The sequence below is a fragment of the Engraulis encrasicolus genome, chromosome 9 (genome assembly GCF_034702125.1).
Source record: "Engraulis encrasicolus isolate BLACKSEA-1 chromosome 9, IST_EnEncr_1.0, whole genome shotgun sequence".
NCBI lineage: Eukaryota > Metazoa > Chordata > Actinopteri > Clupeiformes > Engraulidae > Engraulis > Engraulis encrasicolus.
The window spans coordinates 40,470,116-40,495,115 of NC_085865.1; the positions used below are offsets into that span (position 1 = coordinate 40,470,116).

At 46.4% G+C, this 25,000-nt stretch overlaps 2 protein-coding genes across 7 annotated transcripts in view; both read left to right on the forward strand.

The window, feature by feature from the left end:
* The window catches only part of LOC134455809 (kinesin-1 heavy chain), a 43,266-nt gene extending 36,703 nt beyond the window's left edge, over nucleotides 1-6,563 (forward strand). For both annotated transcript variants that reach the window (XM_063207119.1, XM_063207118.1), the window contains exons 24-26: nucleotides 40-256; nucleotides 2,915-3,047; nucleotides 4,085-6,563. In XM_063207119.1, coding sequence (XP_063063189.1) covers nucleotides 40-256; nucleotides 2,915-3,047; nucleotides 4,085-4,094 — 360 coding nt within the window. In that variant the 3' untranslated portion in view covers nucleotides 4,095-6,563. The remainder of the gene's footprint in view (nucleotides 1-39; nucleotides 257-2,914; nucleotides 3,048-4,084) is intronic.
* A 2,667-nt stretch (nucleotides 6,564-9,230) lies between these two features.
* arhgap12b (Rho GTPase activating protein 12b) overlaps nucleotides 9,231-25,000 on the forward strand; it is an 86,304-nt gene continuing 70,534 nt past the window's right edge. For 2 of the 5 annotated variants that reach the window (XM_063207147.1, XM_063207148.1), the window contains exons 1-2: nucleotides 9,231-9,574; nucleotides 17,812-18,657. In XM_063207147.1, the coding sequence (XP_063063217.1) occupies nucleotides 17,950-18,657 (708 nt within the window). In that variant the 5' untranslated portion in view covers nucleotides 9,231-9,574; nucleotides 17,812-17,949. The remainder of the gene's footprint in view (nucleotides 9,575-17,811; nucleotides 18,658-25,000) is intronic. The other 3 variants (XM_063207149.1, XM_063207150.1, XM_063207152.1) reach the window with 2 other exon arrangements.

Here is a 25,000-nt window from a genome sequence, read left to right on the forward strand (position 1 = left end):
GTCCGTCTTCCTCTCCCTCTCCTCCTTTCCTCTCCGTAGCTGGTGCGTGACAACGCGGACCTACGTTGCGAGCTGCCCAAGCTGGAGAAGCGTCTGCGTGCGACGGCGGAGCGCGTGAAGGCCCTGGAGACGGCCCTGAAGGAGGCCAAAGAGAACGCGGCGCGCGACCGCAAGAGATACCAGACCGAAGTGGACCGCATCAAGGAGGCCGTCCGGGCCAAGAACATGGCACGCCGGGGACACTCCGCACAGATCGGTTAGTGCACGCACACACACACACACACACACACACACACACACACACACACAGCATGCATCAAGGAGGCTGTCCGGGCCAAGAACATGGTACGCCGGGGACACTCCGCACAGATCGGTTATTATGGGGGGAGACACACACACACACACACACACACACACACACACACACACACACACACACACACACACACACACACACACACACACCCCGCATCAAGGAGGCAGTCAGGGCCAAGGCACACGGGGGACACTCCGCACAGATCGGTTAGTATGTGGAGAAGACAGTGTGCATGTGTGCAGACACACACACACATGAAGTGTGCACATACACACACCGCATGCATATGCACACAGAACCACTGTGAATGCATACATGCACATCACCCGCATGCACATAATGCAACCCATTGCTAGCTGGGTAATTGGTCGACCCATCAGTGTCTCACCAAGCCCAGCATGACTGTGTTGTTGCAGCGAGAGGCACGATAAGATCAATGAGTTCTCCTTACTGATCCCTCAGGGGGACATTACAGTGCTCCCAGAGGGGAAGCTCCTCTCTTGTGCATATTTACTCTACACGCATGCATATAGGCACAGAGAGAACACGCTGTACATGGGGAAAGTGTGTGTGTGTACGCGTGTGCGTGCGTGCGTGTTTGCACAGTAACACACCACTCCTCCATATGTAATTTGCAAGCAGTATCTACTAAGCTATCTTTAATACCTAAGCAAGCCTTGGGTGAATTTCTCGAAACCATCGTTGCTAACTTCATTAGCTACTTTGTTGTTTGCAATGCAATTTCCCATTGGCAACTACCCAAGTTGCTAACTAGCTAACAACTTTGCTTTCGAGAAACACACCCCAGGTTTGATGTTCCTGAAAGTATTGTCTGTATTGAGACACACAGACACAGACAGACACACACACACACGCACACACACACACGCACACACACACACACATGCACACACACACTCCCATCAGTGCATTAACCCATTGGCGCCTGAGCCCGTTTTTAGAAAAGGTCCCCAATGCCTGAGGGTTTTTTGAGACAAGAAAAAATGGTTGGAAACTCCTATGAAAAATTCAATATCTCAGCCTCTGGAGCACATAGGGACATGGGACAAATTGCATTTAAAAGGTAAAATCCTCTGCTTTCACGGGATTATGCTCATTCAGCATTAACACTAACACATATTCCTTAAAAAAATCATATCTCATAATCAAATGATTGAAAAAAGTTTCATGTGCTTTCAGGATAATGCTTGATGCTGCTATTTATTATAGGCTATTATTAGGCTACTAGGCTATTGCTACTGTTACAATAGCCGACTATAACTAAATCATAATAATCATTATTATTATAATTATTAGGCAGTCATTTCTGCCATACATCGGGGGACATTTGTCTAATACAGCCACTTGCTCTCCCACCGGCGAGTATGGCCGTTTTATTCCTCCAAACGTTATGCAGAGACCGATGAGCAATTTCATCCTATTTTGAAACGGGGCTCCACTTTGAGCTGGATGTGTGGCCGCGCGTCTATAATCCGCATGTCTACCGTTGTCTGCCTCACCAATAGGCTATCACCATATCCGAAAGTTCCTCAGTGAAAATATTCTGAAATAGGCCTATATCTAAAGGACGTGCTTCCTAAGATATTGGCACCTTCGCCAATTGCCCCGAGTGTCGGAGTGAACTTTTGGTAACGTCAGGGGCGAAATCTAGCTGACTGTCTTTTTTTCTCGCCTACCTCTTCATATGGCCGCGGCAAATCACACTCCTGCTCTCTATCTAAAGGGTCTTCAATCATATTTCCTTTCCTCGATTAAAATCTCTTCATTACCTTTCAACTGAACATCACATTCGCTGTAACACCGTGTCTCGCGAACCACCGCCTTTTTTTTACCTGTGTGAAATGGCTAAACAACCCACGTCTGCAGAAGCGAGCATGGTTGATTTCATTTGACATTTTTGACGACGAATCAAACTTTTTTTGCCACATGATCTTTAAAAAATCGAGAACACCCACCTCTTGTGTATTTGAACAAAATATTGTGCATTGCATCTCCCATGCGTCTTGAAAATATTGACAAATCAATAATGTTGCGTTTTGCAACGCAACAACCGGCGCCAATGGGTTAAGTGGTAATGGCTGGTAGTGTAGTGTGTTAATGTGTGTTTTGAGTCCCAAGTGTGCCATTTCAGACTGCTACTTGACACCGTTATCATCAGCTACAGTCATCACTCCCTCCCTCACTCCACCACCCTGTCTGTTCTTAGTCTACAGTCTTTCATAATGTGTGCCTCTTGTGAGTCGTAACATTCATTTATGTGAGGGCATGTTCTACAAGCCACAACACTTCAGCCATCCAGCCCCTCCCCAGATTAAAACAACAAAAAACAGCATTGGTTGGTAGGGCTGTACAATATATTGAATTTATATCATGATATCAATATTGTGGTCAAACAATATCACATTTCATAATTTCGATTTGAAATAATATTTTTGTCCTTTGTCTATATAAACAAATCGTGATCTCAATATTGACTTAAATAATCGTGATATTGATTTTTCTCATAATCGAGCAGCCCTATTGGTTGGTTCATTATAATCACCAACAATTTTCACTCCCCCTCTGTCCTCTCTCCAGCCAAACCCATCCGACCAGGCCAGCCCCCCGTGGCATCCCCTACCCACCCTGGCGTAGTGCGGCCTGGGGGAGGAATCTTCCAGAACAACCAGTCCATGGGCATCCGTGGAGGAGGAGTCAAGCAGGACAAGAAGTGAGTAGGAGAGGAGAGCACCTTATTAGCTGAACGTACACATTACACTATGCTATACTTAATTACACTAGCTGATGCAAGACTCCCTAGCCATTAGGCCACAACATCCCCGTATAAGCATCAAAAGGGCCTCAGTTTATTTATTTATTTATTTTTCTTATTTATTTTTTTTAATTGAAGGAAAGTTTAATACAAGGGTGCATGTTGTGATGCATCCTTTTTTTTGTCTTTGATGAAGAGATGGCAATTTTGTCTAAAAAGACAGTTTGCTGCCTTAAAAGCACTAGAACTATGAGAAGCTAGAAGGCAGTTAATTTGATATTAATGAGCTATGATGTGGTCCACTGACTCCAGCGTCCTACTCTAGTCATTATGACAGGCTGTCAACAGGATCCTAAATGTTTTTTTCTTTTTTAGGGGGGTTTCAGTGTCAATCAATGGTTTCTCAGGGCACTATTTTAGCCTGTCTTTCTTTATACATCTGAATACATGAAATTCAGTTGTATCAGAATACAAGAAATTCAGTTTGGGGATCATTAAGTGATGTTAATGAATGGCTTAACGAAGTTCTCAATTTCATAAGGGAAAACAAATTTGTTGGCAGCATGTTTGTGTGTGCCAAAGGTGTATAATATACTCATCACGCACCAGTGATCCACACGTCTGCAGCTAGTGGGATGGAAGTCTGTCTGCATCTTTGCATAATGATTCATTAGTTGATCCAGCAGCCTGCGAGTAGCTTAAGTGACGTCTGGACGCATCTTTATGGCACCTTAGGGAGTTAAGAAGAGTGAATAAATTAAGACGCATCATTACAATATTCTGTATGCTCCAGAACAATTCATAACTAACTCTCCATTTCTCCTTCCCTGCTTCTCTTCTCTTCTCTTCTCTTCTCTTCTCTTCTCTTCTCTTCTCTTCTCTTCTCTTCTCTTCTCTTCTCTTCTCTTCTCCCATCTTCTCTCCTCCTCTCCTCCTCTCTCCTCTCTTCTTCTCTCCTCTCCTCTTTTCTGTTCTTCTTTTCTCTCTTTCCACAGCTCCAGCTGAAGAGGAGGCAGATGGCAGTAGAGAAATGGCTTGTGTCAGACACACTGGACTTCGTGTGGGTGTGCGTGCGTGCGTGCGAGCGCGTCTGTGTGTGAGTGCACGTGTGTGTGTGCGAAAGAGCGCGCGAGAGAACGATGAGACATGAAGGACTCATGTACAAAAACACTGATTTGACCTATATTGTATGTACAGTCTAATGTATGTACGGTATGTGCGTATGTACTGTACATGTGTACGTATGTATGTATGTACGTATGTATGTATGTATGCATGTACATACCCAAGGTCCCACCCCCTCACTCCAACTTATTTAAAACACACTTAGAAACGCCACTACCACACAGGGATACACTGCCCGCAAGTGTGTGCGTATGGTGTGTGCGAGAATGCGTGTGTATGAGCACGAGAGCGTGTGTGTGTGCGTGCATGGAATTGCATGGCTGAGTCCCATGGGATGTATGGGTCTAGTATGCGAACGTGTGCGTGTGTGTGTGTTTACGTGCAAGAACCTGCATGGCTGTTGCCTGTTTTTATGGGCGTAGCAAGTGTGTGATTGTGTGAGAGCGACAGAATGCGTGGATGTGTGTATCGGGTAGATGGTAGCACTTTACTTTAGGGTTCACCTGTTGGCAACTAATACATGCCTAACTATCTACATGATTTATAAGACGCATGATGGGCAAAATCAACCAATTATTAGGCGCATATCCACAAATTTCTTATTATGGTCCAAAAAGGCCTTTATTATCGATATGATCGCAATAAGGACCTAGTAGGCCCTTGATTTTGCCTAAAACATGTTTTATAAAGTCACTCATACAGACATTAATTTGGCATGTGTTGGTGGCCAACATGTAAACATCTAAAATAAAGTGTTACTGTGAATATTTGTCCTTCTGCACAGTCCTAAATGTCTGCACCAAGCCAAACTGAATGTACATAAATTTATCTTTAAAAAAAGAGAAAAATGTAAAGAAAAAAAAGAAGAGATTAATAATGAGAAGAATCAGAGAAAGAGAATACAAGATAAACGATAAAAGAAGAAGAAAAAACCCTACAAAACAAAAAAAACGTTAGTGAAATCTCATGTAGAGGCTTCCTCCTGGTTCAGTGTACTGTGTTCTCTCTCTCTTTCTCTCCGTCTCTCTCTGTCACTCCTCCCCCCTTTCTTTTTTTTTTTCCTCCGTCTGTTTCAAAAACAGGGTTTGCTCCTGAAGGGGGGGAGAAGAACATACAAGCATCACCACCACACGTTATGCATAGTCGTTACACACAAACACACACACACACGCGCGCACACACACACACACAAGTAGATGTGTTGCACTAGAGAATGTCACCAGATGATGGAAACGTAGTCACATGCACACACACTCACACAAACACACAAACACATCATCGACATTGATGAGTCATGAACACACACCCACACACCTGATCGTCACAAACACACACCCCAGAGGTGTGCAAACACGCACCTGCGCTTGAAATGCCGTTTTTGTGTGTGTCTGTCTGGTTTCTATAAGGTGTGTGTGTGTGCGCGTGTGCGTGCGTGTATATCTTTGTTGAGGGGAAAATGAGAGAAAGCGTTTTACACTTGATCATTTCCCTACTTAGTTTTTTTTCTCCCTTCTTCCTTATGTGCGTCTGCCCCGCCCCTCCTGTCATTTTTTGACCAATAGCATTGCATGCATTGTCTCATGCCGGCCTTTCGTTGGGCTGATGAGATGGGACTGGCTTTTTAAAAAAAAAATGGCATGTCAGAATCGGTAGTGGTCTTTTTTTTGCGTTTTCTCTCCTGATGATTTTTGGCCCTCCCGAGCTGCCATAGGTTAGTTATTTATTACCATGTGATTCTAGGTAGTAGCTGTGGGGAGTGTGAGTGTTTTAATTTTTTTTTTACCTGCTTCATGTTTTTTTTTTTTTAGGTTATAATTATTGGAATTACAGTTTTTTCTTTTCTTATGTTCAACATAAACTTAATCAAAGTAGTGCTCCCTCCCTATCTCTGCATCTCTCCAGACGTGAAAGGAAGTGAGTGTGTGTGAGTGTGTATGTGTGTATGCGTGCGCAGGTGCAGATGAGATGGCAACTGCTGTAACAGATGTGGTGTGAGGGAGAGAGCTTTGCTTTTAAATCCAGTAAAACTGACAACACTACAACTGGCTCCTGGTATCTGTGTGTTTGTGTGTGTGTGTGTGTGTGTGTGTGTGTGTATGTGCGTTTGTGTGTGTTTGTTTGTGTGTGTGTGTGTTTGCGCGGGTGTGTGTGATTGTGCACGGGCACATGTGTGTTTCTTACTTTAATTCTCCAGGACCGCTGTGTGAGTGTGACGATGAAGCAGAGCAAAGAGATCGATCTTTGGATAGATTGAAGAAATATCCATTTGGTGTACTGTAGGCTGGAATTGAGTTATAACCTTTAAAGATGTAACATGAATAAAGTATTGATTAAAAATCTCAAAATTAATCAGTTTCTGAGTGAATGATTTGTGTGGGTCTGTGAAAACTGATGAATTACTGTAAAAAAATCCTATTACATAATGCTCCTTATTGAAGAACTTAGAGTGAATCTATTTATTTATCCATAATTATTGAAGAAGGCTGCACTGGCTTCAGGTGGAGACGCAAGACTTTAATATTTATTAAATTAATAATACAGTGTTTATGTCAATGCATGGAAGCTAAGGTAGTACCGGTAAATTACTAATGTCAACCGCCAGGGGGTAGCATTTCTTCACTTTACTGTCAAAGCACCATAACAAAGTTACATGATAAAGCAATGTGATACTTATTGAGCATCTTTACCATTACCAAGAGAGGGTCAACACATTGTGTTTTTATGTCATGTAGACACCTGCATTGGGAGTTTGTTGTTATTCAGACTGTGGTGACTACACGTTTGCAAGGTAAGACTACCATACATTTTAAATATTTAAAGCTGTGGTAGCCCAAGTAACAGGCAAGGCCATTCCTAGTTCTGGTTGGGTGACCTTCCAAAATACCACAGTTACAGTTTAAGAATTCTAGTTCTGACCCACTTTGCTCCCCGCTGACAAAAGTGGGACAGTAATGAGAGCAGAGAACCGTGACGGCTCTAAGAGTCACCATTGGTGCCACAAACTCCCTGTTGTTGTCCTAACCTATAAAACAAAGTGTTTAACTGGGGTAGTTTTTGGGCTGGTGATGAAGTCAAGTTAGTCGTGATGGTGATGGGAGAATGTTGTGCGTGTTCCCAGTGTTTAAATTGGCTTTTGGGAGGTGGGGGAGCCCTTCACTCGCGGTCAAAATAGCTTTTTTACATCGCCCCATTAGGCAAATACATGTATTCTATGAAGTTATTGCATATAATTAACATCATACATAAATCAATGTAGTGGGCTACTCAGTTATGAGAAAAACAGCAAGGTAGCCTCATTCCTTCTTCACTGTATTAGGTTGCTAAAAAATAGTAACCGTTAGACCAGTATCACACCTGATGCATTTATGTTTTTAAAATTCTCTCCTGTCAGTTGGCAACAGTATGCTATTGGCACTGTCAGTACAGGGGCAAAACAGTTTTAATTCTGACCACCACGGGCAGTCATGGGTGAGCGGTTAGGGCGTCAGACTTGCATCCCAGAGGTTGCCGGTTCGACTCCCGACCCGCCAGGTTGGTGGGGGGAGTAATCAACCAGTGCTCTCCCCCATCCTCCTCAATGACTGAGGTACCCTGAGCATGGTACCGTCCCACCGCACTGCTCCCCATGGGGCGCCACTGAGGGCTGCCCCCTTGCACGGGTGAGGCATAAATGCAATTTCGTTGTGTGCAGTGTGCAGTGTTCACTTGTGTGCTGTGGAGTGCTGTGTCACAATGACAATGGGAGTTGGAGTTTCCCAATGGGCTTTCACGGCTTTCACTGCACCATCAAGCTACAAAGGTAGACCTAAGACTTTTAAGAACTCATATTATTGATGTGAATAACAATTTGTTTTAAAAGATCATATGATTGATTTTAATTCTCCTAATTTATTTCTTTAATTCTCTTAATAATGTCATGGGTTTAGCATGCATTTATTAGCACGTTTTATGCCTAATAAGTAACAAAGTTAAAAGAATAAAAATGCATGCTTAGGCTATGCTGTTCTATTACAGTGCGTGAAAGTGTGTACTGTCACTTTAAATCAGGCGGAGTCTACAGAGAATCTTCTCACTCGGACACGTCTTTTCTTTACAGATTGCCCCTTTGGCTGACTGATTATATGGGCATTCTTATTTCAGTACTTTAGTTAGTTCAGTTATCTCGCTCCGTGCATATGTTTTAATTACACTTCAGTCGCATTAAGTAAATGCTTTTTTGCAAAGCAATAACTTTGGCAAAAGGCGGCAATAGATTGCTGCAATTCTAGCGCGAGAGAGACGGTGCACTGCTCTGCACGCAAAGCTAGGATGGACACGCAGGAATCCCTGTCATTTGCTTACTGTCTAAAAACTTTTAATACGTTGCTGGCATGTTTAAGCCCACATAAAAGTAACGTGCAACCAAATGGCTAGACATTCTGACAGAACAATGGACGGAAATCGCAAACTTGATGTTGATTTCCCCCCATTAACAAACTGCTGTTAAAGTAGGCAGACACCACGCTATTCTGCATGACTGTTTGGTTAACTTTGCCTGAAAGCTAGCCGATATCAAATGAAATGACAGCTTACCTCCGTTTTGTAAAAGGCATTGTATCTAGCCTACTAACTTTGCACATTGAACATGAAGGCATGGGGGACAGGCTTGAAGTAGTGAACTCGAAGCGGAGTAATTCTAGCTGTGAGAGAGAGCAAGCGCTCCGGACCGCTCAACTGTTGCAAAATTGCAACATTGCTACAAACTCAAATTGTGGTGTCTCGCAGCGCATGTGCAGAATGCAGATGCATAATAACTGAAATAATGCGGGAGTCCCTTAATCTTATTTTATGTTGCTATCATTATAAAACTTTCATAAAAATATGATATTTCAAGAAGAGCTGAAAATATATGAACTGTGAATACACTGGGTGGGGCAGCAGGAGCGCAGCTCCGTTTGGCTGTCCCTCCGAGGTGAGGAGGCGGAGCTGCGCTCCGGAGGGCTCCGCCCCAATTTAAACCCTGCGTGTTCCTCAAATACCACCTTCCTTTCGAAGAACTGAACAGGTTCTCATTCTCAAGTCTCCATTGAAGTCTTTGGGAATGGTGTAATGTCTCCTTAAGACCACCAGAGGGCTCGCCCCTGCCACGACCCCTAGCAACACGAGCGGTGCAGACGAAAGGACTCTCGGGGGCGCGCACATTGCCAGGGCGCGCGTGAGTCGGGGTGGAAACGAGGCACCAGGAGCAGCTAGTGTTTTGTCCTGGGCGCGCGAGCTGACTCGGATTTTTGTGGACACAGTGGGGAATAAAGTTAATTTCGGAAAGCCGTTCTGGCCGGAGCAGCTTTCTGTTCGGAGAGGAACCACCGGCCTGACGAACAGTGAGTGCGAAAACTTTAAACTTGTTATTTCATTGAGAAATGATGCGCTACACACACCAAAAAATACAACGTTACCATTGATTGTTGAGTAGCCAGCCAACAACAGCCAAGCGGCTCGCGACTCTTGCCAGTCCCGCTCTCTTGCCGACTCGGCTAGTGTCGACTGCAGGGAAAGCTGACCATTGCGTTTGTTGTGTCCTGGTTGCAGTTTTCAAGTACACCTTACATTTGCAGCTTGTAACCCATACTACGACCATTTATGTATGCGCGGTCATTCAATGAAGTGTGTGCCCTTACGCTGGGCTGGGTAGTAGTACTGCAGTGGTGTTGAACGGCAGGGCTTTGGGGGTCATAAGAAAAGGGTAGCAGCTAGGTGGGTGGAAGTTGCCGAACTCGTTTCCCAGGCGACGCTCTCCCGGGTCTCTGGGCTGGACAGGTTTGGGCTTGTGGGGTTGGCTGCATGCGGGTGTGTGTTTGCTACTGTTTTGGTAAGCCGAATGAGCTTATTCGGTTCCCCTGTGGTTAGGACAAGCCGGGGATTTCACCAACACTCAAACAACACTCCACACAGAGACAATGACACCCCCTGTGGACCTTCTACGGACGTGTCGCCGACGCATCTGCATTGTGTCTCGCGCTCGACTCGGTGGCGTTCTCTGTTGAGAGACCTCCAGTAGCCCCACGGTACACATTACGCAGCTCCTTACTTTAGCCACCAGTCAGGCTAACATGACCTATCGAACCACCAGCACCACTTGGATTAGGGGAGATAAGCATGCAGAGGAGGGAAAAACTCCTTAATGCGGTCTTAGAATCTCACGCCTACAGTTTGTCTCAAGGTGTCTCTACCTATCTGCCCGTCTGTCTGTTTCTGTGTGTTTGTGTGCATAAGTAGTCTACCCTAGGTAGGTATGAGTCAGAACGCACCGTCAACTGATTGATGCTTTTCCAGGTCGGCAGGGATGAAAGCAAACCGATTTAGGGAGAAGTGATTGATGCGATGACAGAACAGACGTGACTGGAGAGAGAGAAAGATTGAGAGAGGAGGTGTGTGAGTGTGTATTTCTATGTGTGCCTTTCCTCACATCAGTGGTGCACATGTTGTGGCAGTGCACGTTGGCGATGCGGCTGTTTTGAATCAGCCGCTGGAACAAAAGCACGCGGTGGAGCGCACGCCATCCCATCCTACTCCTACTCCATCCGCATGTGCTCGCATGTGCATGTGGTCGCGAGGAGAGGAGGAGAGGGGCAGCAGATGTGAGAGATTACACGCCTCGCTGTATGCTGCTGCTGCCGCTACTGCTGCTGTTGCCGATGCTGCTCCGTACAGTCAGTTCCCCAGCATCATCATCATCATCACCACCATCATCATCACCACCACCACCATCACCACCCCCTCCCTCCCCGGTATCTCCCGCTGTCTCTGATGTAACCCTCGCCCGGTATTCTTCTTCTAATGCGCCAAGCAAGCTGCACGAGGACAAGAATAGCCGGTGACAGGTAGTGCCTTAGTCAAAGAGCAGAGAATGCCCCCTTACATTATATCACATTGACATTTCATTATGTTTAACAGACATTTTTTCATCAAAAGCGGCTTACAACACAGCGCATAATCAGTAACATTCAGTGTTTGAATAGCATACAGAAGAATATGCATGTTTTTAAAAAAGGTACAGATGGCTAGGGGTTTTAGTTCAAAGTGGATGAGAATAGCCAGTGACAGTCTTTAGTCAAAGATGCGAGGATGCCAGTTCCCCTTCCATCACAACAAAACCAACCCCTACTAATCTGCACTATCCTTGTTTATGCCTGCCTGCGTGCGCTGTGTTTTCCCCCCTACATGTTGTGTGTCGCTGATTATGCCCTGTTTTGTAAGCTGCTTTTGATAAAAATGTGCCTCCTTTGCCAAATGTAATGGAATGTAATGTAAAATATGTAATGCTCTCCTCACAATCTTGTTGGACTACCCATCGCTACACAGAATGCCCATATGGTTGGTTCACGGGGGCCAAAGCTGGCAGACATGCCCGAAAAGCAAAGGTCAGTGAGAGAGAGAGAGAGAGAGAGAGAGAGAGAAAGAGAGAGAGAGAGAAGAGTTTGTGAATCACAGGTGCCCGCAGCATATGTTAAATATGTCAACGAGGAGAGAGAGGGAGAGAGCCAGCATCAGACCCCTTTTTACACACAACTTGTCAAGCCTCCTGCTGCCACAGCGTCTGTGGACCTGGCTAGCAGTACAGAGAGAGAGACCTGGCAAGATCATAGGCTAGGCAAGGCATGCCTACCGGCTCACACATACAGTATGTACACACTGATACACACGCTAGCATACACACATACCGGTCCGACGCAGCCTTACATACCCGCATTAACGGTACACGCATCCTTATGCACAAATACACACATGTACAGTAGCTGCACTCACTTGCAGCAAGCCTTGAGAGCCCAGTGCCTTCATTATATGCACACACACACACACACACACACACACACATCCCCGTGCCTTGGTTCATTCATTCAGAGTGTACTGCACTGCTGGCATTGGCCACTTTACTGCACACACACTGCAGATCAGAAGAGGAGGGTGCACCAGAGGCAAGAGAAATGCAATTTTGTGTGTGTGTGTGTGTGTGTGTGTGTGAGAGAGAGGGGGAGAGAGAGAAATGAATGAATGATGCGTATTTCCCTTAAGTATACGTCATGGCTCATTACCTTGATGCAGCACTGTGTGTGCGCCGTACGTGTGTGTATGCATGCACACATTCATGCAACACACCGTACACGTTCAGTTTTCAGCTCTCGTACCGTACGTATGTACTTGAGGGGTGAGCCAGTGTATAGCTGCATACGTGACTGCCTACAGGAATCTGCACTGAAGTAGCAGCAGCTGTAGTTTAGTGTCAGCCACTGGCCAGTGACTCGACTTGACACACAGGTGCTGTAATGGGGTGTGTTTCTCGAAAGCGTAGTTGATAGCCAGTTAGCAACTCGGGTAGTTGGCAATGGGACAATTGCACTGAAAACAAGGAAGTAGTTTGCATAGTTAGCAACTATGGTTTTGAGAAATGTACAGTACCCCTGGATAGCATAGGACGGGACGGGACAGCATAGAGTAGTCCTCCACTGCAATGCTGAGATCTCTGTGCATAGGCTTAGGCGGCTATGACGTGGGGCACTGTGGTGGTGGTGTGTCCCATACTCTCACTGACAGACCTATGGACATGCACCACATACGTCACCATCTGGGAGCGTCACACTGGTCGCGCGCACACACACACACACACACACACACAAACACACACACCAAATATGTCACCGTATTAGAATGTCACACACACACACACACACACACACACACACACACACACACACCATATACAGTGAGGAGAACAAGTATTTGATCCCTTGCTGATTTTGCTGGTTTGCCCACTAATAAAGACATGATCAGTCTATAATATTAATGATAAAATGTATTCTAATATGGAGAGACAGAATATCAAAAAGAAAATCCAGAAAATAACTTTGAAGAATATATTTTAATTGATTTGTATTCCATTGAGGAAAATAAGTATTTGACCCCTCTAGTCAAAGAAGACAAAATACTTGGTGGCAAAGCCCTTGTTTTCTTGTACAGAGGTCAGATGTTTCTTTCACTTAATGACAATGTTTGTGGATATATTAGAAGGGATTTGTGTCCATTTTTCCTTTGCATCTCTAAATCATTGAAGTTGTATGACTGTAGCTTGGCAAATGGGAGATTCTGTTCCCTCCACAGGATTATTATAGGGTTAATGTTTGGAAACTATGTCTAGGCCACTTCATGACCTCAATGTGCTTCTGCTTGACCTACTCCTTCGTTGCTTGGGCTGTATGTTATGGATTATTATCATATTGGGAGGCCAATCCATGACCCACCTTCAGTCTAGTGGTGGTGGGAAAGAGGTTGGCATGCAGCATTGTACGTTTACATGTCTCCCTCCATCCATTTATTGACGATGTGAAGTTGTCCTGTGTCTTGGCCAGACAAACAACCTCAAAACATAATGATACCACTTTCATGTATGATGTTGGAGAAGGTGTTGTTCTTGGGATCATAGGCAGCATTTCTCTTCCTCAAAACACATCGAGTTGTGTTAACGCCAAACAGTTTGATTTTGGTGTCACCTGATTCCAGCTCCTCCCAATCATATCCTAATCCAGTCTGATGTTCATTTTCAATCATCAGGTGAGCCTGAACAGATTCCTTCTGAAGCAGGGGTACCATAGCCTGGTCCTGACCATCCCATAATACTACCATTTCATTTCGTATTTATGGTCTGGCATTTGTTTGCTCTGAAGCGATTGTAGGAAGCAGGAAGTTTGCACTCAGTTATAGTTTGAAATTATTGGACACCTCTCACCCAATTGCTGGCAGTTACTCAACAACAACATAGCGCAGACCAATGGCTCTGGCGCAGATGTGTACGTCATTGTCACGAGCGTTCTCCCCCTTTCGTCCCCACGTGGGGGGCGTATTCGATTATTGGCTGTTTTCTGGGGGGGGCGTTGCAATCAAAATTCTACTGCTCCAAGCACTCCACAGAGAAGCACGGCCAGACTACAGTAGTGGAGCCAATCCTTTGGCGGAAGTACGTAGGATGGCTCGCGAGGCTAGGGGCACCATACATGCACTGCAGGATTTGAATCCGTTGTGGTATTAAGTGTTTCCAATAGTTTTCTTAGTGATGGAGGTCCCAGCTGCCTTGAGATAATTTCCTAGCTCTTCCTATACAGTTTGAGGGTGTTCTATCTCTGTTTTTCTGGTTATTGAATCCCTACAAGGTCAAATCTTGTATGGAACCACAGACAGGCCTGAAATTGATGATTGATGATCATTTTTGATGTCCTAAAATTTGGAAGTAATGCACCAACAGTTTGCGCCTTAATATCCAGGAGCCCATTTCAGCCTTGTTGAGTTCTGAAATCTTGTCCCTGACATCCTTTCACAGCTTTTTGGTCTTTTCCATGTTGGCGAGTTTAGTTTGATTGATTGACTGATACTATGGACTGATTCTACATATTCATTGTGTCTTTTGTGCAGGTTACTATAACAGGTGTGTTCAATTCAGATAACAAGTTGATTGGAAGTGCCATTTGATCTGTGGGATCAGAACTCTTAATGGTTGGCAGGGGATCAAATACTTATTTCCCTCAATGAAATATAAATCAATTAATATATATTCTTTAGAGTTAATTTCTGGATTTAATTTTTGATATTCTGTCTCTCCATATTAGAATACATTTTAATATTAACATTAAAGACTGATCATGTCTTTATTATTGGGCAAACCAACAAAATCAGCAAGGGATCAAATACTTATTCTCCTCACTGTAACTTATGTCACTATCTGAGTGTCACATTGTGTGCAGGCACACGACACACCATACAAATTAGCATGTCAGTGTGTCATATAGGATGTGGATGGCCATGCAGGACCACAAACTGCGGATTCGCATATACTGTAGCTTCGTAGGCATGCATCGTAGGCATGCATGCATCACTCTTGAAGAAACAAAGAATAGGGCTCACTTTCAGTGTAGCAGTGCACTACTCTAGTGAATAAGGGAACAAGGCAGGTTTAGCCTGTAAATGCTGTGCTGTATTGCAAATGCAAATGTTAGCTAGCTAGACTAAGCACTTGCCTGCTATCACAGGCTGGGAGAACAGGCTGTCCTGGCCCAGAAGGACACACACACACACACACACGCACAGTTGCCCACACACACACACACACACACACACACTCGCACTCGCACACAAACACAAACACAGACTCTGTTATCATAGGATGCCCGGTCATGTTGTTGTAGTCAGTGTGTGTATCGAGTTTTTCGTCAGGTCTCTGTCCTTGATGAGTTGGTCAGAACAGCTTCTCTGTGTGTGTATGTGGGTGTGCGCCTGTGTGTGTGTGTGAGCCGCCTGTGTGTGCATGCCTGTGTGTGTGTGTGTGCGTGTGTGTGTGCTCGCGCCTGTGTGTGTGTGTGTGTGTGCTCGCGCCTGTATGTGTGTGTGTGTGCTCGCGCCTGTATGTGTGTGTGTGTGTGCTCACGCCTGTATGTGTGTGTGTGTGCTCGCGCCTCGTGTGTGTGTGTGTGCGCGCGCCTGTATGTGTGTGTGTTCGTGCGCGCGCCTGTGTGTGTTCACGCGCCTGTGTGTGTGTGCGTGTGTCTCTGTGCGCGTGTGCACCTCTGTGTGTGTGCACCTCTGTGTGTGTGCCTGTTTGTGTGCCTGTTTGTGTGCCTGTTTGTGTGCCTGTGCGTGTCTGCATCACAAGCTGTTTTGAGCATTGCTGCAGACTGTGTCCTTTAACATCCATTATCAGCTGCTGTACCGCAGTGTTAGCCAATGCAGCTTACTAGTGTGTGTGTGTGTGTGCGTGTGTTTGCTCAGTGCAGCCAGTGCGAGTAAGATATAGAGCAAAGCGGTGACAACTAAGCCTATAGCAGCCTAGTTTGTGTTCCTAAATGTACATGTGTCTGCAGCAGCACAGTAGTGTGAAGTTGCTGTCCCGGCCCCGGGTGGTGTAAACTCGTATGCAAACAGCCAGCTTTCTGGGCAGTGGTTTCTTCAGGTCAGAGCTGTCACACTTTGTTGTGTGTCTGTGTAGAGAGAGAGGGAGGAGGGAGGAGGAAGAGAGACGTTCGGTCGTCACTGGATCAATGTGTGTGTTGAGTATTCAATTGCTGTGGGTGTCTGGTTGCAGCGGCCCAGTAATGTGAGAGACATCCTCACACAGTGTCTGTACTCAAACACACCCACGCATGCGCAGGACCTGGCACAAAAACAAACAAATACACATGCACACTATTATGCGCACATACACACACCCACACCCACACAAACACACAGAAACTGAACTGAGACTACGGTGCTCCATATATCTAATGCCATAAGAGGAACTTCTTCACGACACACACACACGCGCGCGCGCGCACACACACGCGTGCGCACACACACACACACACACACACACACACACACACACACACACACACACACACACACACTACAGGCTCAGCACTGTATTTAAAGGGTGCACCTGCTTGAGCTGAGTTTCCTCTGTGTGGTGCTGCAGAGGGATGGCTTTTGAATAGAGCCAATGGAGGAGAGTGGACCGATCACAAAGAGACAAAGGCACCAAGGAACAAGGGCTTATATAGGCCTCACAAAGCCCTGCCTAGCCTGCACTAATGCCTGCCTGCCTCCCTCCCTGTGTGCGTGTGTGCGTGTGTGCCTGCGTGCATCGTACACTGAAGATGCTTATATTTAGACTACAGGGTTCACACCCGCTTACATTCACACTGGTCACACACACACACTTTTTGCCCTCACACACCTGCAGGGCACAGACATCATCACACACACGCACACACACGCACACACACACACAATAAGATTTCAAAACACTGATTCTGTATGGCGGTGCAGCCGATGGCCATGACACCTCTTATCAAATCAAGCGTGTGTGTGTGCGCTTGTGTGCGTGCGTTCGTGCGTGTGTGTGTGTTATCAGCGCTGCCAGCGTCATGCCGGGGCTTATTGGTCGTCATGACGTCATAGCTGATTGGGTTTCCGTAGTGACAGAGATCCCATGGCAACAGAACCTTTAGGTGCCAGTGTGGTGCAAAGACGTTCGGGACACTCCACTGACACACTTTGACAGACACATTATATGGAGCAGCAACCTTCACACTTACTGCGCTAACATACCAGGCCAACTCTCTCTCTCTCTCGCTCTCTCTCTCCCTCTCTCATGCTCTCTCTCTCTCTCATGCTCTCTCTCTCTCTCTCATGCTCTCTCATGCTCTCTCTCACGCTCTCTCATGCTCTCTCTCACTCTCTCTTTTTCATGCTCTCTCTCATGCTCTCTCTCTCTCCCGCTTTCACTCATAAATTCACAAACACGCTTTGACAAGGACAGTGTCACTTGATGTCTGTGTCTAATGGAATTATACTTCCATTTGTTTGCATACTTTGTGTATTTGCCGATTTTGCGTATTCGTCATTTGGGTTCTTGTGCTGTGTGTGTGCAACCAATTTGTGTGAGTGACCGGGAGAGTAGGAGAGAGAGGGAGGCAGAGAGATGATGTGTGTCTAGGTCGAAGTGTGAAGTATATTACTTAAACATTTTGCACAAGTTTAGCTGCTGTTGTAAAAGTTTTAATGTAAATGTGTTCTCTCTTTGCTCTTTCGGCAGATCCCTCTCTGACGATGACGATGATGTGTCCCTACCTCACCGTTAACATCTGACCCACACACACCACCTACACACATCCAACTCTCCCTCACACACACACACACCAACACCCGCACACACAGCCAGACGCCGGCCGCCATGTCTGAGGAGAGTCCGGATGTGTACGTGGAGGTGGAGTACGACTACTCGTACGAGTGTAAGGACCGGCTCATCAGCATCCGCCAGGGAGAGCGCTACCTGCTGGTGCGGAAGACCAACGCCGACTGGTGGCAGGTGCGGACGCAGCCGGGCGCGCGGGCCTTCTACGTGCCCGCCCAGTACGTGCGCACCATCAAGAAGGCCCTGATGCCCCCTCCGCCCCCCACCAAGCCCTCCGCCCTGCTCATCCCCGGCCACCTGCACGGGGACGGCAACACACCTGGCAACCGAGGAGGAGAAGGAGGAGGGGGTCACAGGGTGCGGCACACGCCCCCCCATGCCGACACGTCCACCCGCCCCTCGCCCTCGGAGACGCCGTCGCCCGGGCAACTGACCCCGCCCGGATACGGCAGCTTCGACAGCAACCAGAATCAAGGCTCAGAGGGCAGCACCTCCAACAACAACCATGTGAATAGTCACCGCGGTAACACGACGTTGCCAAGGTCCAGGGCCGAGTCTCCGCCAGTCAGGTTTCAGGGCGATGCTCACCAGAAGGGAGGAGTAGGAGGAGGAGGGTTGTCGTCGGAGACTGAGGGTGACGGGGAGTCGCCGGGGGAACAGAGTCGGAGTCTGAGTCTCAGTGTCAGCGTGCGCAACGACTCGGAGTCGGGAGACGAACTAAGCAGCTCATCTACGGAGCACATGCAGGTACGCACACGCTTGTAAATGAATTTAGACACGCACACGAACTGTAATACACATAATAAATACACCCCAAGACACTCCTGTACACACTCACAAACAAACACACACATACACACACATTCATTCATTCATTCATTCATTCATTCATTCATTCATTCATTCATACACACACTTTTACACATATTCATACACCCATATGTAAACACAAATTACTTTCAGACAAAACCTTCAGAACTTATGAAGAGGTATAGAGGTACTTCAGAAGCATGGAGGACGGTAAACTTTAGGTCCATACTTTAGTCAGACTTGACCATTCACACTTTTGGCTCAGGGGAGGATTTTTTTTATGAGGAGAGATGATGTGTTCCAAGAAGCTGAAAATGAAAAAAAAAAAACCTGCGGCGAGATTTTGGTGGCAGGCCCAAGCTTGATCTTCTGGTGGTAGTACCCTGGACCTGTTCACAGACTGGCCTGCCAGTGTCTGCTGCTCACATAGTTGGGGCCAGGAACATTCCTCAGCTAGAGCTCTGGTGAGAGAAATGGAGAGCAGAAGAAAAAAAACAATCTACAAAGAGATGAGAACAACTTTTATTGAAGTTTCACACATGCAGTATTTATTGGTGGTGGAAAAATCTGGAAAATTTCAGAAGCCGAGAACAAGCCTGAAACCAGCTGCACATACACTACATGCACAATACAAGATAAAAAGTATGACTGACGTAAGCTTAACACTGTGGAGATCTCACCGTTTATTATTATAGAACGGATACTGAAACTGGAGAGGCGTCCTACACAAACACGGTCACACATGGAGATAAACACAGATACTGTGTCATAAACACACCCTCTCCAGAGTACACACACACACTCACGCATACACACACACACACACAGGGCCGCTGACAGCTTTTGCTGCGCCCAGGACAAAGCTCTCTGAAAGGGCTCCTAATCCAATCCATACAGTGTAATGTAAGGGCTCCAAGAATAGGCTCCATTTCTCCCTTGGCCCGGGCCAACTGACCCCTTTGCCCCCTCCTGTCTGCTTCACTACGCCCACACACACCACACACACACACACACGTACACACATGCACACACGCACACACAAGCACGCTGGGCTTTTCCGCCATGTATCTGTTGTGTGTAGCAGTTGAAGGCCACGTTATTGAGCTGCCATGATGTAGAGTTAACCATTGAGACCAGCTGTACTTTAGACACGACCGTGAGCTCTGTCTCTTACAACAGAGAGGGTGGTTGAGATTTAAACTGCTTCTTGTGGCAACATCGACCACTCATTCTTTTGTCTTGTAGCTCCAGGGAGGTAATACCTAGAGTAAGAGAAATCAGAACATTTTGTTAAAAATTTCCTTAGGCAACACTAAGTAGTTTTTGGCTTCAATCACTGTACTGTTCACACACTGGTTGGAACCGATCCTTTGGACTTGTAGGGTCCTTTGATAATAATATACTATAATATGCTATAACTAATATACATCCTACCCACTGTTACAAAATCAATGAACCCAGTAGTTGTCACAACTACTAGGCCCACAGATTAACCACTGAGCCATTTGAAAACCATTCTTTAAGAAACCTAGCGTTTTGATACCAGGTCATTTTTTTTGTCTAGATGGCCATCTCATCAAACTAGACTGTTTTCCGCTGATTTTAGCATTCCGATATGGCGGACATTTTGTGTTCTGCGCGTGTGTGTGTGCGCATGTGCGTGTGTTGTGTGAAGTCGTAACCAGCATACCCAAGTTTCATGCGTCAATGCCTACGAGGGTGTGATGGCAGTCCAGTGTGTGTGGGAGGAATGGCCAGACCTGCTGACATTACACACACACACACACACACACACACACACACACACACACACACACACACACACACACACACACACACACACATACACACACACACATTCCCTCAGCTTGTTTCATGTATCCTCAGTGCTTCTCATTCCCTGTTATCTCTTTCTTGTCCATCCATCATTCTCTCCTTCTCCTCCCCAATCCATCCATCTACATGTCATTGTTGCATCCATTCATTCATCCCCTGTGTCTACGTATACGCCGCTGCAATCTCTCCTATCCCCTTCTCTCTCTCTCTGTCTCTGTCTCTCTCTCTGTCTCTCTCTCTCTCTCTCTCTCTCTCTCTGTCGCTCTCTCTCTCTCTCTCTCTCTCTCTCTCTCTCTCTCTCTCTCTCTCTCTCTCTCTCTCTCTCTCTCTCTCTCCTCTGACTGGTGCTGGAAGAACAGCAGACGGCATCATGAGCAATGACGTGTTAACTCCTCCTCCTCTACCCTTCTCTTCTCTCCCCTTCTCTCTCCTCTACCCTTTTTTTCACTTCACCTTTCCTCTTCACTGCTCCTCTCCTCCCCTCTACTCTCCTGTCTTCATCCTCCTTTCCTCTTCTGAACTCTCCCCTCTCCTCTCCCCTACCCATCTCCTCCTCTCCTAACCTCTCATCTCCCCTCCTCTTCTCTCATCTCCTCTAGAGATGCACGATATATATCGGTGCACTAAAATATCGGCCGATATGTGTTTTTTTATATCGGCCCTATATAATGTTTTCCCGATCGGATAATCGGTTACTTTTACTTTATATTTTCATTCAGGCCGGGTAGGCAAAACAAGTCTGTGACAGAGATTCTAGGAGTATTATTCTAGGAGTATTATCAAATATTCTTTTATTCTTTTATATTCTTTTGGTATTATCTTATCCAGTCTCTCTGCCTGTGTGATGCTGTGACTTGGCGTCTCTTATCACATGACCGAGTCACATGACCGCCAGCCAGGCAATGGCTTTTGTTTTTAATGTTTGAATGGACTATGAGTGAAACATGAACTGAGATCATATTGAGATTATACCAATATATTATATTAAATATGAAAATGTGAACATATCGGGTATCGGTATCGGCCCTGAGAAGTAGGTAATTATCGGTTATTGGTTGAAATTTTTCATATCGTGCACTACTAATCTCCTCTGCATTCTCCTCCTCCACACATCTTCTTTTCACCTCTTCTCACCTCTTTCACCTCTTTGCCCTCATCCTCTTCCCATCATCCCTATTCTCCTCCTCTTCTCCTCCACCTCCTCCTCCTCTGCCATATTTCCCAGTGGACCTGTCTCATCTATAAACTCCCCTGCCTCTCTCCTCGCCTGGCAACTACATACCACTTCCTCATCATCACTCAGACGTGCGTGCGTGCGTGCGTGCGTGCATGTTGTGTGTCGTGTGTCTGTGTGTGTGTGGCTAGCTGATTCAGTAGCGAGGGAGAGAGTACAAGAGAGGGCCGTCCTCATCATTTATAGTGACCATAATGACAACCTAGATCGCAGGATGCGCACACACACACACACACACTCTGACAACCCCACCCCCTCACACACGCATTCATATTCAAGCGTGCACGCACACACTCACACTGACACACTCAGGCAACCACAAGCACATGCGTGCACTAACACACACACACACACACACATACACACACACATACACACACACATACACACACACACACACACACACACACACACACACACACACACACACACACACACACACACACACACACACACACACACACACACACACACGCACACACCTGACTGATGAAGGTTTGATTTGTGAACTGGGTGTTCCGGAACCGTCAGTCAGCCTACTCCCCTCAGCTCCAACTCCTCCACACAACACCTAGAAAAAAACACTAGGCCCATAAACTAGACTAATGCTTAATAACATCTCTCCACAGTGCCAGAAACTAGGCCCATGTGCCAGACTAATACACATTAACATTAACTAGGCCCACTAGCTACTACGAGGCTAATGCATATTAACATCAACTAGGCCCTTTGCTCTACTACTACTGGGGTAATGCACATTAACATTTTATCTCATCACGGGTACATTTCATCTGATCCTGACACATATTACCACCCAAATTCTCTGGCTTTCTCTGGCTTTCTCTGGCTCTCTTTTTCGTTCTCTCTCTATCGCTCTCTCTCTCTCTCTCTCTCTCTCTCTCTCTCTCTCTCTCTCTCTCTCTCTCTCTCTCTCTCTCTCTCTCTCTCTCTCTCTCTCTCTCTCTCTCTCTCTCTCTCTCTCTCTCTCTCTCTCTCTCTCTCTCTCTCTCTCTCTCTCTCTCTCTCTCTCTCTCTCTCTCTCTCTCTCTCTCTCTCTCTCTCTCTCTCTCTCTCTCTTTGGGAGTTGTCTGGGAGTGGGGCTTGGCCCTGCCATCATGACCACGATGAACCATGGGGCTGCTTTGTTCTCTGTCTCGCACACGCGCACACACACACACACACACACACACACACAGTCACAGTACACATGCCATTTCTAACCCAGCCACCTCCCTCCCTCTCGCTTTCCTTCCCCCTTCTCTCTCTCTCTCTCTCTCTCTCTCTCTCTCTCTCCTTCCCCCTCTCCCTCCACCCCACCCTCCCTCTCTCCGTGTTGGTGAAGGGTGTTGAACAAAGGGGATTGTGGGAGGAAAGTAGGTCATATCTGGCAGGATCAGGCTGCTGCCCATCTCTCAATGGTGTGTGTGTGTGTGTGTGTGTGTGTGTGTGTGTGTGTGTGTGTGTGTGTGTGTGTGTGTGTGTGTGTGTGTGTGTGTGTGTGTGTGTGTGTGTGTGTGTGTGTGTGTGTGTGTGTGTGTGTGTGTGTGTGCGTGCGCGCGCGCGTGCGCGTGTGTGTGTAGGTGGGTCGGCAGGGGGATGGGTGATTTCACCCCATCTCTTCGTGTGTGTGTGTGATTGAAGGTGGAACACAGAATCCCTGGTACGACATGACCGCATCATCAGTTGGAACCCTGCCTAAATACACACACACACACACACACACACACACACACACACACACACACACACACACACACACACACACACACACACACACACACACACACACACACACACACACACACACACACACACACACACACACACACACACACACACAGACCCAGAGGATAAATTCACATCTGAAAGTGGCAGGTTCTTTATTTACTTCAGTGTTGATGAGTAATATACCCCCAGTACTTGTGGGGGTGCACTGCCGCCTATAGAAAGGGTGGGGAGGTGACCCACTTATTTCTCCCTGCATCTCTCTTTTTCTCTCCATCTCTCTTTCTCTTTCTCTCTCTTTCTATCTCTCTCTCCCTCTATCTAAAGTAGCTCTTTCCCTCTCATCGGTTCCTCCATCTTTCTACCTCTCTCTTTCCTTTTCTGTATCTCTTTTTATTTCTCTCCCTCTCCCCTCCATCTTTCCACATCTCTCTCTCTCTCTCTCTCTCTCTCTCTCTCTCTCTCTCTCTCTCTCTCTCTCTCTCTCTCGCCATCTCTCTCCCTCTCCTCTCGTTATCCCCCTCTTTCCGTCCCTCCCCCCTCTCTCTGTCTTTTTCTCATTTTCTCTCTCTCTCTCTCTCTCTCTCTCTCTCTCTCTCTCTCTCTCTCTCTCTCTCTCTCTCTCTCTCTCTCTCTCTCTCTCTCTCTCTCTCTCTCTCTCTCTCTCTCTATATCTACAGTAGCTCACATACAGCACATGGCTTGTATTTTTCCTCTGCCAGTGCCATTACACTCCCCATCTTCCTCCATGCTAGTATTATGGGGTGGGTGAGCTACATTCATATTACTTTTTGTCTATTGCATCATTGTTTAAGTGTCGTCCCGGTCTGTGTCTGTGTGTGTGTGTGTGTGTGTGTGTGTGTGTGTGTGTGTGTGTGTGTGTGTGTGTGTGTGTGTGTGTGTGTGTGTGTGTGTGTGTGTGTGTGTGTGTGTGTGTGTGTGTGTGTGTGTGACTTACCAGATTATCCCCTTTTCAACAAAATTACACTTAGCTGACATTACACTTGAAGTAATAGCAGGAATACACACACACACACACGTGCGCGCACAGTTGCTCTGGTGTCCGCGTACACTATTGGCTGGTGTGAGACCTGACCCCTCCCTGTCTGTCTGTATTTTATATAAGGTCATATAAGCACAGCAGGTATGCAGCCCTGTCTCTCTCGCGCACTCCATCTCTGCCTTACACACACACACACACACACACACACACACACACACACACACACACACACACACACACACACACACACACTTCCTAGTAGGCTGTGGAACTTCTTCCAAAAGAACGGCTTAAGAAAAGCAGTAAATAACCCTGTGACATAATCACCCCTTTACACACATCCAAGCTATCTCTCTCTCTCTCTCTCTCACTCACTCACTCACTCACTCACACTCTCTCTCACACACACACACACACATTTATAAAAGTTATCTACACAACACTCAAAATAAACTTGCAGAAAATCGACAGCTGCTTCTAAT